This window comes from Haliotis rufescens, unplaced genomic scaffold (assembly GCF_023055435.1).
Source record: "Haliotis rufescens isolate VD_foot unplaced genomic scaffold, xgHalRufe1.0.p SCAF_21, whole genome shotgun sequence".
Lineage (NCBI taxonomy): Eukaryota > Metazoa > Mollusca > Gastropoda > Lepetellida > Haliotidae > Haliotis > Haliotis rufescens.
Genome location: NW_025963902.1, coordinates 281279 through 296848, shown reverse-complemented (window position 1 = coordinate 296848; position 15570 = coordinate 281279). Strand labels below are relative to the sequence as shown.

Sequence of the window (15570 nt, the reverse complement as noted above, 5' to 3'; positions counted from 1 at the left end):
GTTAACGAAACTGCACATACAGTCCCTACACTTCTAAAGTCCGAGATACGTTTTATTTTTCTTCACGTGCGTGATGAATGGAGCTATCTCTGGAACAATTAAGAAGACTGTAATATTTCATGTTAGATTTTGTCTTACCGTTTAAGGTAATTATATACGATCTCTGACACGTAGTATATCTTATTACACAAAATGGCGACTGCTTATGCTAAACACTTAATAAAAGTCTCATGCATTGAATAATTATATACCCCAGTGAAGATCTGTGTCTTCCGCAACCCATGCTTTTCGTTAGAGGCGACTAACAGGATCGCTGACTTGGTTGATTCATATCATCGTATCCCAATTGCGTAGAGCGATACTCATGACTCATGAGGTGAGGTAAATAGGGTTTAACGTCGCGTTCAAGATTATTGCACTTATACAGCGACGTGCATGCACGTGTGTGTGTGGCTGCTTGTACTAGTCCGGACTGATGCCGAGTTATAGTGCTTGTTTACGGAGATACCATCCCGCGGGTTTAACATGAATACCCCACTCAGACACAGTATACTGACTCCGAGCCGACCAGTCCTTGTTTTAGCGCCAGACAGGGTAACAACAAGTACCATCTTTTAACGTCTTTTGGTATGACGCGGCGGGGGATCGGACCCAGACCTTCCGCTCTCCTGGCAGACTCTCTACCACTAGACCACGGAGGCGGTCTGATACTCATGTCAACCACTGGATTGTCTGGTCCAGATTCGATACTTGACAGATCGCTGACACATAACTGGAACATTGCAGAGTGAGATCCTAAACAACAAACAGACAGACAGACAGAGAGACACAAAAAAATTAGTATTCCGTAAATAACATAAAATTTTGTGAACAGTGACATCTCGATAATCCCGACACCTGACGTATCAGGGACATCTGTAAAGATATAAAGGAATTTTACCCTGATTCGTTAATCTGGACGATTTCGCTGAACAGTAGACCTGTTAAGATCCGGGGTAGAATAGGTCTTCAGAAACCCATGCTTGTCGTAAAAGGCGACGATGCTTGTCGTAAGAGGCAACTAACGGGATCGGGGGGTCAGGCTTGTTGATGCATATCATCGATCCGAGTGGCGTGACACAGAACAGTCAAGTCCGGATTAACGAGGTTTCACTGTATGTCATGTTCGTCCGGATTAACGAGGTTTCACTGTATGTCATGTTCGTCCGGATTAACGAGGTTTAACTGTACGTCATGTTTCTGGGTACCAAGCGGGCGTGAAAGGTGGTAAAACTGTTCCGTTAAATGACACGGGTTTAAAGTTGAATATGTCTGGCTGTCCAAAGTGGGGGTACGTGTCGGCGTCCTTGACCTTTGACCACTGGAACGGCGGTTGCTGGTCAGACGTGGGCCCCGAGACGGCATCAAACAACAGCCACTGCATCTCCCCCGTCCCTACCATCTGTGGCGGGGATAAATATAGATTGTGGTGTGCATGTAGCAACATATATAGTGAGTGGTGTTTTGTGTCCTTCTGGAATAGACCCGTGAAGGTCCTGGTTAGAACTGGTCTTCCGTAGCCCAGAGAGTGAGTGAGTGAGTATGGTTTTACGCCGCTTTTAGCAATATTCAAGCAATATCACGGCGGGGGACACCAGAAAATGGGCTTCACACATTGTACCCATGTGGGGAATCGAACCCGGGTCTTCGGCGTAACGAGCGAACGCTTTAACCACTAGGCTACCCGACCGCCCCCAGTAGCCCATGCTTGTCATAAGAGGCGACTAACGGGATCGGGTGGTCAGGCTCGGTGACTCGGTTGTGCTATATCTCAATTTCGATGCTCACGATGTCAGTCATTGGATTTTCAAGAGGAGACTCAATTATATACAGACCACCGTCATGAGTGTTGCAATAAACAACAAACAAACATACTTGAACAGTACTTGAATGAATATTATCATCTCATGGCTGACATTAAGGATATCAAGAATTTTGACTTGGGGATGGAAATGTTCGCTTGCATGTGACTGACGAAACCAACATCACTGTTTCGCGACTCAAAAGACGTAAGACCAGTTTCAGATAGACGGCCTCATGGGAAGCCAGTGTAAGGGAGAGAACTCTATAGTTAAACGGTGTTAGAAATAAGGCACAAACGATTTATTATTTACCCCAACTGACATTTTATCTTCATCCTGAATGACCAGTATGTATTATGTTATGTGTCATGTTATATTTTGTATTTGCTTGTTTGTTTGTTTGGTGTTTAACGTCGGCCTCAGCAATATTCCGGCTACATGACGGCGGTCTGTAAATAATCGAGTCTTGAGTCTGGAGTGAGTGAGTGAATGAGTGTGAATGCCTTGACGCTGATAATTTTGTTTCACTTTGATACCCCAAATTCAAACGCAACATACCCATGGACATAAGTGTGAACCAGAAACAAACGAGTAAGGTTTTCCCTCCAATATCGGTAATTCTAGAATGAGTGAGTGAGTGAGTGAGTGAGTTAATGCTTTACGTCACATCGGCAATATTTCAGCCATATCGTGACGAAAAATGTTAATACATACAGTTTCAACTTAATTAAAACCTGTCATCGATGGACAGTAAAATTACTAGAATATCACAGTTTATTATTTAAAACTAGCATACAACTATAAAAAAGATAGCACTATAAATTACGGTACAATATAAAAAAGGCTATAGTTCGCCAGCAGCTGAAGGTAGATCACCATGCTAGGGTCCATGGGGACTTAAAGTACTTTTGCTACCTGCATGGACAATTCTAGAATGAAGGGGTACAGAATATCTACGATGTTTTTCAATGTGCACTTCACATGACGGAAACTCCGAATGTCGGCGCAAATTCAGACTTTGGTTCAACACAAACAGCAAAGAAAAACTTCTCACGTGTTAGTGAGCAGTTGACATTTCATAGTGTTTGTTTGTTTGTTGTTTAACGCCGCGCCCAGCAATATATTCCAGCTATATGACGGCGGTCTGTACAGATAAATCAAGTGATTGGAATACGGTGACATGCATCAACCACCTGATCCTGTTAGTCGCCTTTTACAACAAGCATGGGTTCATAATGAAAGACATGGTCTCTGGTACGGTGGCCTAACTTTGGTTGCTGGCGATCTACAGCCCGGTATATTCTGTGTCGTCTGGTATAATTTGATCATTTTATTGCTCTAAAACTAGTTTTTAAAATTATAATCTGTGATATATTGCTAGTTGTTGTACTGTCCTTCGGCGACAGGTTTTTATATATAATATAAATGTTTAACTTGTTCAAGTCACGATATGGCTGAAATAGTGCCGATGTGGCTTTAAATATTAACTCACTCACTCACTCACTCATAATGAAAGACATCGCAGCTGTTAGCCACTACAATTACTGGAGGCTAACAATTCCTATTTAAAACAACCCTCGATTATCCAGAGTATCATATCTCCCAGCTAAAACGAATCTGGACGCATTAGCCACATTGCTTCGTTTCCCGGAAGTGACGTCACCAGCTCCATCTCTCCTATCAAGAATTAGGCATGTAATAGTTCCATCTATTGGATGACTATATTTAGCATGACGCCATTCAGCAGTGGCTCAAAACGAAGCTATAGTTGGGAATAGGACCTGGCATAATTTGTCATCATAGAAATGAGACATAATAAACTGGATAATCGAGGTTGTGTTGAACCCCGATACTGTGATTCTAAATCTGACCTTCACGTCTATAGCCCCCCTCATGGCGTATCCTAGGGCGTCGTAGAGGTAGGTCCCGGTTTCGTCGTTCAGGTCGTCGCGAGCTGCGATGGCGAGGTCGGCGCTGTACCCCGGGGTACAGTTGCACTTAGACAGGGGGTCGTGTTGGAAGTCGTTGTACCTGCAAATAGCAGAAAGATTTATTTTATATGTCAACCTGTCTTTACCTACAATGAGAAAAAAAGGTCTCGTGAATTCTACTTACTTTAATTTAAATTTAGTAACAGAGGCCAGAAGGCCAGGTTAGTAAACAACAACGTTAGTAATTTACAATCCTGCTTGGTAGACTGTTCACGGCAGCGGTGCAGAGTAGGGCATCATGTTTCACGTTCGGCGTCAAAACCACGTGACGCTCCTCACTTCCGCCTAGGTCAGTGTCACGCCCGCCATTTTGAGATAAGGAGATGATTATGAGTGAGCGAGTGAGTGAGTTAAATTTTTTAGTCACATCGGCAATATTTCAGCCATATCGTGACTATCAGTAGTTAAATATAATACATATATTGAAACTTATATCAAAACCTGCCAACGAGGGACAGTAAAATAACTAGGCTTATCACAGAAATATATTTAAAATTAGTAAGTAAACTAATCATAAAATCAATTGCACTATACATACCATTACATTATAAAAACAGGCTATAGATCGCCAGCAACTGAAGGTAGACCACCATACTGGGACCATGGGGACTTACAGATTATGAGTCAGAGTTTTAAGTATATATTGGCTTTGTAACGTTGTAATGTAATTTTTTTCATGACCGACAAAATTATACCGAACCGAAATTACAGCATGTGCTCAATGAAGACGGGGTGTTAGTTAAATTTGCTAGTGTAAAACAGGACTTGTATATTTTATTTACCCGTCAATTACGTTTTGTAGTATTGTGTATTACTACACATTTAACCATGGCTCTGTTTTCTTGACCGGGTATTAACTGACTATATTGCCAGTTAAACACCACATGGCAATGACGGAACTTCGGAACTAACTTGATGAAAGAACAATTTCACGGAAAACGTGTGTCGCCAGCGGGATTCGAACCCATGAAGTCCACACCGAATGTAGTCTCCTGTCGCGGCGACACGGAAGATACTTTATGTTATACTTTATATTTACGTAATAATAGTTTGTCTTTATGAACAGTGAATTATGTATTTTATGAAGTACGCTGTATGTTATTCTGTGCATTGTACACGTGTGATTTGGTAGGTTTTCGTTCAAAGAAACGAACAGATAAAAAAGAAAGTAGTCTTATTTTGATGAGGGATGTTTTTGCACATAGTAAGAGAGTTGTGTCCCTTAGTTTTGCAAGGATATGCTTTTTATGAGCGAGAATCACAGACTCTCCCAGGTTATAATCCTTGCTCTATCAGCACGGATTCCCATCCGTGGTCTTGTGGATAGAGCGTTAAAGTGTTTTATACGTGCATATAATCTTGAACCTGCTGTACAGGTTACAAGCCGTACCTCATTAAATTAAACAGCGTATTTCTGTCCTTGACCTTGTGGTGATCGCGGCGGAATATCTGAGCACGGCGGCACATGTCGTGCGTGAAGTAGTCCCCATACTTGTCGACAAACTGTTGTTGGCCGCTCATGTTGAATATTTTCGGGAAATATCTGTCAAAACAGTTTATTAGTCCAAACAAAATTCATTTCACTTTATTCGGAATAGTAACACCATACAACTGGTTGCAACAAGACGTATATTTTATTTCTAAAAATGGCCGCACAGAAGCGAAACGCCCAAGGAATAATATACAAACAATTCCGGGGTGGTGATAAAAGTATGGTGCAATTTGATAAAACACAAGAAAAAAGATTTTAAGATCGATGAAACCAGATAAGGGTCGGTTGGGAAACCGGAAACAGTCATATTTCATTTTGGACTTACGCAATGTTATAGCTGGCCCAGTAGGTGTTTTTCGTTAAGACGTCAGTCACATCTGCATATTCAACGTAGCCCCTGAAAATATGGAATTATATGAAACATAATTAATTAAAGGGGGATTAGTTTATAAAAATCAACACCAGTTTACGACGCTTTAAAGAATAATCCATGAAAAAACACGACGGACACACCAGGAATGGGACTTTTATCCCATCGGAAGACAATCACGTCTATCACCATCCATCTCGAAACATCAGCACGACACCCATGCGAGTGTAATCATTTCTTTATTGCCCATAACTTCTTTATTCTTTTGAGCTCCCCTTTAAAAACACGTACTTATCACGACCGCCGTCTTAGAAAACCACAATTGTCGAATGACAGCTATGACGTCGTTTCTACTGTGACGTCATTCCGACCTTACGTCACAATCAGATTCGAATGACATCAACAATACCGTGCTGATGACGTAAACAATACACATTGGTGCGCTTGAAGTGATATTTCCACTACATGGAGCGCACATACGATTTTATAAACTCGGTTTTACGGGTAATAAAATATGTTATTGACCCTGCGTACGTTAAAGATGCTGCATATCATACGGTATTACCACTGCGTATAATCCGCTGTTGAATGTGCTGCAACAGGCCATGACCCCCGGGGCAGGATGGGTACTTACGGCATCTGCTCTACAATCGTCAGTACCCCCGGGGGAAGATTTTCTTGAACCAGTTTTTGGTCCACAATCATCCACTGGTTGTTGTAGCTTAACCAAAAAATGAAAACAAAATGAAAAAACAACAACAACAAACAAAACACCAGTCAAAGGGAAATGACTCAAATGAACTTTCATATACATGTATATATACTTTTCTCTTTTAGTTATCCGCAAAGGAACATTTCTCCATCTTTTTGTTTACAACACAACTGGGTGAAAGTCAAAAGAATAACCTACTCACACACCATAATTATTTATTACCAGACTCCCCATATGTCGGAAACTAAATTCCACAAATTTGTTGTTGTTGTTTAACGCCGCAATCAGCAATATTCCAGCTATTTGATGGCGGTCTGTAAATAAACGAGTCTGGACCAGACAATCCAGTGATTGACTTCATGAGCATCGATTAACGCAATTCAGATATGATGACATGCATCACCCAATTCAGCGAGCCTGACCACCCGATTCCGCTAGTCGCCGCTTGCAGCAAGCATGGCTTGCTGAAGGTGTGAAACCCAAGAGCAGGAACTTGGCGCAAACAAACCTGAAAACATAATCAAAGCAAATCTAGGATTCGAACTCAAGGCCGCGAGCTTCTGGAACGTCTCACGGAGACACTTCTGTACAGTTAATTGTGACGTCTAAAGGCTCCCCCACACTGACGCAGCGCGCGAGCGGCGCAGCGCGACAACGCGTTTTTTCTCCACAATAACGCGCTGCTCTACCGCCCATACTGAAGCAGCGCGTTAAAGGAAAACCATGGTTTTATGCCTTTGACCATTCGTGAAGGATATCAATATATCACAGATCCAAATTTATTTAACAGTCTTTTATTTGCTCCAGATCATTAACCATCTCTAGAATCCGACAGCAACAACGAAAACGAACAGTAATCCTGTTGTATCTCATGAGGAGAAGACAAACAAAATCAAAAAGATCCAAAGTGGATACATAAACTACAAGAAAAAAAGAAAATACAGAATACAACACATTGGTGAAAGAACTAGAACTTGATGATAGTATGTTTTCTGAGTATTTCAGAATGCCGAAGACCAAGTTTGACGAAATATTGAGATATATTGGACCATCTATATCTAAAAAATCAACCAACTGTAGACACAACTAGGGGATCCCCCCATGCGTCGGGGCGTCACGCGTTAAAAATCGCTTTTTGAGCGATTCGAAAATCACGACGCCCGCGCGCCGCTAGCGCGCCGCATGAGCATTGGCAGTTCATTGAAATAGCACTGTTGCGATTTCTTTAAAGCGGGCGCGCCGCTCGCGCGCTGCGTCAATGTGGGGGGCCCTTAAGACGACTGGGCCACAGGTGTCCCAACTGAGTGATGGACTCACGTGCCGCTGTTGTACCGGCTGAAGTTAAGCACCCACTCCTGTCCCGTCGCGGCCAGTCTGTTGGCCGCCCACACCCGCACGGGCTCCAACACGCACCCCTCGGGCTTCGTGTGCTGGTACAGGGCGGAGTTGTTGTTGGGGATTGTTGTTTCCATGGTGACCTGGAGACAACACACATGATGCACAATACAGTCCTCATCTTCCTACGTAAGATTCATCCACGTTGTAGTGAGAAATAGTCCTACAGTATCCCGGCTTCCCAGTATCGACCCACTTTCCTTGTCCGTAAGGCTTACAATCAAGCCAGGGAGTGGCACCCGAAGATTCAAACCTTAAGCCTAAATATTTATTTCACAAAAAATCTTCTTGCATCAACGTCTTTTCTATTGAAGGCAGTTCCTTTTTTTTCAATAGGTTAAAGCAAACAAGCAAACATATATTTTTCAAGCATTTTCTGAGACAATATATTTTTGGGGATAAACTTGTGACGTCAAATTAAAACGGCAATGTAAGCCTCGTTTGGGGATTAAGCAGCGCATGGCATGAGCGCTCACTGGCTACCTCTAGGGGTTTCTTGACACCATCCCCGTGTCAGGGATACTGTGTTAGCCTAATAGTAAACACCCTTGTTTTTCACTTGGGAAGCCTGAGTTCGACTCCCTACTTTGGTACTGTGTTAAGCCCATAACGACATCAAGATTGGGGACACGAATTTGTTAGATGTTGAAAACATACAGAACCCGACTTGAAAGCGGACGGGCGAACACTGTAACCACTGGGCTACGCCACCGTGCCTGAAAAAGTCTAAACCCGGGATGTTTGGAGAACGTTCGCCTACCATCCAGGAGGAGAGCACGTAGAAGTCGTCGGAGGAGACGAGGTAGCCGGGGTAGGAGGAGAACGTCCACACACTGCCCCTGGGCATCACGCCTGGGGACACAAGGGGGTACTGAGTGAGTGAGTGAGTATTATTCCCCTCTGAGCAGTAGTTCACGGCATGTCCGGCTAACGTGGGAGAGACCCGTGAAGATTCCGGGTAGGAATCGAACTTCAGCAACCCATGCTTGTCGTAAGAGCACAGTCACTCCAGCATTGTATTCAAACGCGGAATCTAACGTTACCTCAATATGTGAAATAACGTCTGATTAGGTTAAGGGTGGCGCCTGATCAAGGAACACAAGGAATATGAACATGTACCATTTGCTTTATTATATGATGATGTATTCATAATATATCATATTATACTGCACTGAAACACACTGGTCTCTTCATTATGCATTGAGTGATGAAATACAATATTTCTCTCTAAATAAATAGAGGCTACTTCATGCTTTTTGTCGAATACGATTTATATTTCGTCGAGTGAAGCCTCAAACCCCATATTGTTTCGAGATCGAAGATCGAGAAACAATATGGGGTTTGAGGCTTCACTCGACGAAATATAAATCGTATTCGACAAAAAAGCATGAAGTAGTCTATTTATTATATACATCTCCCACTTTAACATATTTTAAATTGAAATTTAGTCAGATCTTTCAACTACGAGAACGACGATATTTCTCGCGGCTCGACCTGCTCACATACGACCTGTCGCTTTTACTACGATGAAGTAAATAGTTCGCTCAATTTATACTCATTTCAAATTGTCAAAGAAAACAAATTACAAATGTGAATCAAAAACATTTATTGAAATTGGCATTTTATCAATTTCTTAATGTATTATTGTATACAACTCATTGTCCAAACAATGTTTCGCACTAACGTCAATGCGTAGGAATACATAATAATCCATAGTCAGCTGATTGTGTTCAGAGAAAAACAACGTCGCACACTCGCTTCGCTTCGAAAGTTTGAACTTTTGTCAACAAAGTCAACAACGTAAAAGGATATAACAAACACTGAATATGAACGTGAAAAGGTAAGTCCAAACATATTCTGTTGTCAATATTTTATGACGAACATTATTTATGCCATATTTCAAGATGATCTTGTCATTCTATTGCAAGCATGGTCTTTTCAATGGTGGTAACTCGTCTTCACATGTGTTTGATGTTGTCGCATTTGCAGTGTGTTTTTCGGAGGACATTGATACATTGAACATGTCAGGTTATAAACATATGTTAACATTTCCGTTGATGGTATTTCCAGACAACAAGCTTGTCAGAAAATGTTGATTCTGAAGGCGGTTGGACACAGATTGCATCGCAAATCCACCCTGCATTGGTGCCGAATCCGGATTTCGATCAGCTGTTGTGACTGTGCTGCTGGCGGTGTTACTGTTTGACAGAATGCGAGATATTCCCTTCTGCTTTTCAGTATTCATACTTGAGGAATTATTTATCGAATTCACGCTTTTGTGGCCTGAAATTTGTAAAACAAAATAATTCAAAATAACAGTTTATCCATATTTTGAAAGACGAATGAATGATATTTGTATTTCTCTAAAGAGTATTTTATTTTGTATTTGGTATTTCATTACTTTAATGTCTTAAAACAACAAGTTTATAGCATGAGGCCAAATGTTTATTTTTTTACCAATATATGTTCTCATAATATTCAAAATACCAACAAAATGAATATAACTAACTTATACAAACACATTTTAACCATTGATATTTAAAAAGGAAACTACATTTGTTATTGTCCTCAGACTTATTAAATAAGTGTAGATAAAATTAATGTATATTTTCACTTCAGTGGAATACCAACCTTCAAAATCTATTTCTAAATATGTTTTTTCCATATAATTTTATTGTTTTAATATATGTAGTATAAATATTTCATAAATTCATTTTTTTATGTTTACAGCTGTTATCTCACCAGATATCTGAATGATGTCATTGGGAGAAACGCCACTGTCTGTCAACTTCTGGACCAGGTGTTTCCTCATACTGAAAAAAACCCAAATGATTCAGGTATATTCAATATCATGCCATTTATTTGATATTTATTACCTAATTTATTTTGACTTACTTTATGGCTGATTGTCATTGTTTTTCCCAATATTATACTGAAGTGTTTATCCAAAACTAATATAGATATTGAATATTTACCTGTATGGTGTCAATCTTTTGTCATCGGCTATGTCAGCACCTTCTGTCATAGCCTTCATAATTCCATATAGCTTGTTGACACCCAGTGGGGCATTTTTGTACCAGTACGACTGTTCCTTCCTGTTGTTATTGACTGCTAGAAAAAATGGACTGTCTGGTGTACACGAGGCTGGTGGTCGTCTTTGTCTGTACAATTTATATGCATTGACAGGGCATTTTTCCAGGTCTTCTGGTGTTGAACAGGCTCTTGGTTTTATTTGCCGTATGTTTTTAGGATTATCCCCAGGTCTTGTTTTTGTTTGTCGCTCACTTATAAAGATAAGATACTCGGATCCATCATCATCATTTCTAATGTCAATGTCTCCCCATTGTAAATTTCTGGTTTCTTTTCCAGTTCTCATGCCGAAGTTCAGACAACAAATCATCCACATGGTGTGAAGGAGGCTGTGTGGGTTATCACTTCCGAGGGTCTTGGCATCGTACATGGCATCAATATCCATATCTGACAGCTCTTCAGCAGCCTTGGGTTTGTTGCCTTTACCCATTGGTTTAAGTTCTTTTTGTTTGCATTTGAGTGTTTCTCTAGATCTTTCAAATGTGATATTGGAAATGATGTTAAATGTAGAACCCATTTGTTTCAAGTATCTTTGTAGGGAAGATTGGTACCTTTTTAGAATGACTGGTTCATATTCTGATCCATCATTCTTTTTTACTGACAGAAAAAATCTTGACAAATAGGAATCTAAAGATACTGCATCGATTTCTTCAATTTTTCTAGTTTCCCCCTCAACCATCACTAGGTAATCACTAATAATTCTAATGTCTCTATCTGTCTTCTTTCTTGTGTTTTCATTTTCCAGATCTCGAAGAAACCTTGAAACATCATCATCACTGATAGATTTATACTTTTTATCACCAAGTATGCTGTAATCTATTGCAGATAATAAATTATCCACATCACCTCTCTCAATGTTGTCGCTCATTTTGGCTAGCAGACGATCCAAGGGAGGTAATCATGAAATTATGCCTTTGTGTCAAGGGGAAGTAACTCGAGATGAAAGTAGTTCCGGTTCAAACCTTATATTTTCACCGGTTAAAATATAAGCTTATATTTTCACTGCAGTGAAATATCATTTTTCAAATTTATTTCACAATACCATTTATATTTTCACTATATATCTATATATTTCATACTTATGTATATAATAAAAAATCGATATTTCACTGGAGTACAATATCACGTTATGACGGAACTACTTTCGATCTATCTCATTGTCACTAAGTTCATGAAATTCATGCAAGAAAATAATATATACTTAATAGAACATTTGCCTTTGTATTGTAAAATAAGAACCGGAAATGTTATGTAAAACGAAGACAATGACCTCATTGATCACATCTTACCCTTCATGGCGTCAGTCATGCTGTACTGTAGCGTGTATTTCTTGAGCATGCGCAGCATGTTCTTGTAGCTGGTCCACGTGTTGTGGGCGACGAGGAGGTCCCCGTACTCAGGGTCGACTTTGACGATGGCGGAGCAGTGACCACGTCGTGGCTGGTCGACCCTGACGCCGGGTTTGTGAAGCGCTACCTCCAGATCCCCCACGTCGTCACTGATCTGGAACATGCTGGACCCAAGGGAGAGAAACTATACCAACAAGGCATTGTAACTGTTTAATCAGCCCCAATTTCTTTTCGTGTATTACACCTCTGTATTGGTAAATGAGACGAGAAGCAAAACAAATAAATGATAAAAGTTGGAAACAAACATTCAGTTATGTCAACCTAAGGTGACGAAACCGGAAGTGATACATCTTGAGAGATCAGTACTTTGAGGAAACCGACAAGCACGGTGGGGTCTTTAATTCGAACACACCTTGCAGATCATGGCACATCTAAGGGACGCAACTCGACATTTCGGGTTGCTGCGCTTTGTATCGTTCGGCTATCCTTTCCCTACTATTCAATGTCGAGTACCATTCTGAACTGATCTGAAGTCAGCCGCTGTACTTACTACAACCCGAATGGGTCTATGTCCAGCGAGGGCCTCTGAGGGTCATTGTTGTAGCCGTCGGACATCCCCCGCAGCTGGGTGTAGAACATCTCCACCTGGGACACAGAAAATACACTCGGGAACACTCGGGTACACTCGGCTATATCCGCTACTTAATACATCTCCACCTGGGACACACAGAAAATGCACTCGGGAACACTCGGCTATATCCGCTACTTAATACATCTCCACCTGGGACACAGAAAATACACTCGGGAACATTTGGGTACGCTCGACTATATCCGCTACCTGATACATCTCCACCTGGGACACCTGGGACACACAGAAAATATACTCGGGTACACTAGGGTACACTCGGGTACACTCGGCTTATTCCTCTACTCAATACCTCGGGCAGGACTGGAGTAGAAATACTTACATCATTTAAGATATCACAATCAGAAGATACAGATTCCATGTAACGCATATTTACCTACAATCTCATTAAAATCGGATCTTAGTTCTCGCTACCGCTAAACAAAGATCTGCGGACATCGCGTCAGACCGACCAATGAAATGACCAATCAGAAGGCAGCTTTCTCGTGCTTTACGGCACAAATTTCAAATTGGCGACTACGCTTCGAAACATATTTTGACATATTCTCGATTACAATGTGGAAACCTAAACAAAAAAAACATTCTGGAATGGCTAATAGATGTCTAGAGTGTAAGGATTCAGTCGTTAAACCCGACACTATCGTTTAGAATAATCCATGTTAAAGTTTTCGAGATTGCATGATTAGAAATCACATTCCGAGTGTCACTTTCATAATCTGGTAAGCGACGCACTGATTTGTCGGATGAAAGGTCGTTCTGACGTGACCCCAAATGGGATGTCTTCAGATCTTTTTTTAGCGGTAGCGAGAACTAAGGTCTGATTTTAATGAAACTGATTTACCTACATCTGGAGCTGGCTGCGGCGTTCAGTGACATTCATTCAATCACTAACCTGATGCCAGTAGGGGTCATCGGGGTTGTTCTTGATTGAGGTTCGAATCCAGTTTAAGTTGGTCTCGAGGAAGTCGCGCAGACGTTGACAGTAGGCGGAGTAGGGTTCGTCGCAGTAGCCGGCCATGGTGTTCTCCCAGTGCATGTTGATGAGGTCACGTGTGACGTAGCCCTCCACCAAGCCGGCAGCGTAGGCCAACATGGAGTCGTTGTATTTTTCATCGTATTCATACTGCGTGCTTAGTTCTAGATAACCCCATCTGTGTTAATGGAGAACATGACATTGTCGTTTACAGTCAAATCGGTTATGACGAATAGTGGGTTAGTACGAGTAGTCGGATATTACGAATGTTCGGATAAGACGAATGGTGTGATGATACGAATACATGTAGCCGGATATTACGAACAGTCTGGTATGACGATTAGTGGGATATGACGAATAGTGGGGTACTACGAATTGTCAGGTGTGCCGTATAGTCGGATATTACGAATAGTGCTGAGTGACCGCGAATAGTGGGATATTACGAAAAATCGGATATGAGGAAAACTGGGGTATAAATGTCCGATGTGGCGTACAGTAACGTTTCAATAACTTTTAGATTTTTTGGTCAAATCCAATTTTCTAGTGTATACACCTTCTTTGACCAACAGTTTATAACAAATCGGGATCATAACATATTTGTGACGTATTGCCGACAGGGACTCTCATGGAAGTTGGCGGTTTAAGGGAGAGATACAACAATATTAATAAATCAATATTTCACAAATCACAATCTGTAGATCAAAAAAAATAAATTTACCGTACTGAAAATTCTTTTCACTTAAAATAAATTGCAAAGATACAGTGTTGACATGTTTTTATGTTTATCGTGTATAGCATTCTAAATCAAACATCAATACATATCACTCCAATCTACTCGATTGAGTGGGTGTTCGGAGCTATTAATGTAGAAATACATCCGACAGAACAGCTATACAAGAAAGAGCATATAAAGAGTGAAAAGATCAGAATTTAAAAGGTAAATTCAACATCTGTCAGGAATATAGACATAAATAATATTTCAGTGTATCAACACGGCAAAACACACCCAGTTTCATTGACGGAGTTGATGAACTGTGCCCACGCCAGGGAATCCTCTGTGGTGAATCCCTCGAGTACCTGGAACCGCCCACTGGTTTCATCATACACGGCGTGAACGTTGACTCGATGTGCTGCCTCCCCTACAACCACCGACAACAACACCGCCAACACCACAACATGCACGGCGGTCGCCATCTTGCCTGTCATGTGACTGTCTGGATAATGGTTATGTTATCAGACGTATCTCATGTACATAAAATGTGCATGGCCAGATGAATAGTTAGAGCTGATTGTTATCGTAGCGCCAGTGGCTATTACGAGTTATGTCTCTTCTATGTCGCTCCTAATGACCAATCAGACTTAAATAATCGAGTCTGGACCAGACAACCCAGTGACTGACATCATGAGCAACGATCGATGCAATTAGGATACGATGAAATCAACCAAGTCAGCAAGGATGTAAACCATTTGCTGATAGAATGATGTACTACTTCCAGTATACAACTCTTCTCCTTTGGGGATTCTGATGCAGATCCCACAGTACCTCGTGGGTGTCTCCTTGAAGAGATTCTGGTGCAGGTCCACAGTACCTCATGCGTATCTCCTTGAAATAATTCTGATGCAGGTCCACAGTACCTCGTGGGTGTCTCCTTGAAGAGATTCTGGTGCAGGATTGGGTGAAATGGGTTTAACATCGCTTTAAACACTATTC

At 41.2% G+C, this 15570-nt stretch overlaps 1 protein-coding gene and 1 long non-coding RNA gene across 2 annotated transcripts; one reads left to right on the top strand and one right to left on the bottom strand.

Annotated features, from left to right (window-relative positions):
* Positions 1-823: 823 nt before the first annotated feature.
* Positions 824-15058, bottom strand: LOC124141673 (putative phospholipase B-like 2). Its single transcript, XM_046509722.2, has 11 exons — positions 14866-15058; positions 13779-14037; positions 12791-12885; positions 12181-12404; positions 8562-8653; positions 7724-7884; positions 6329-6415; positions 5650-5721; positions 5223-5375; positions 3713-3872; positions 824-1441 (listed from the first exon to the last, which is right to left on the bottom strand). Exons 1-11 carry the CDS (start codon positions 15051-15053, stop codon positions 1232-1234), a joined length of 1701 nt encoding a protein of 566 aa, XP_046365678.2. The 5' UTR covers positions 15054-15058; the 3' UTR covers positions 824-1231.
* On the top strand, positions 10538-11761 carry LOC124141676. Its single transcript, XR_007222560.1, has 3 exons — positions 10538-10638; positions 11171-11302; positions 11637-11761. It is a non-coding gene; the product is annotated as an uncharacterized LOC124141676 (long non-coding RNA).
* Positions 15059-15570: the final 512 nt, after the last annotated feature.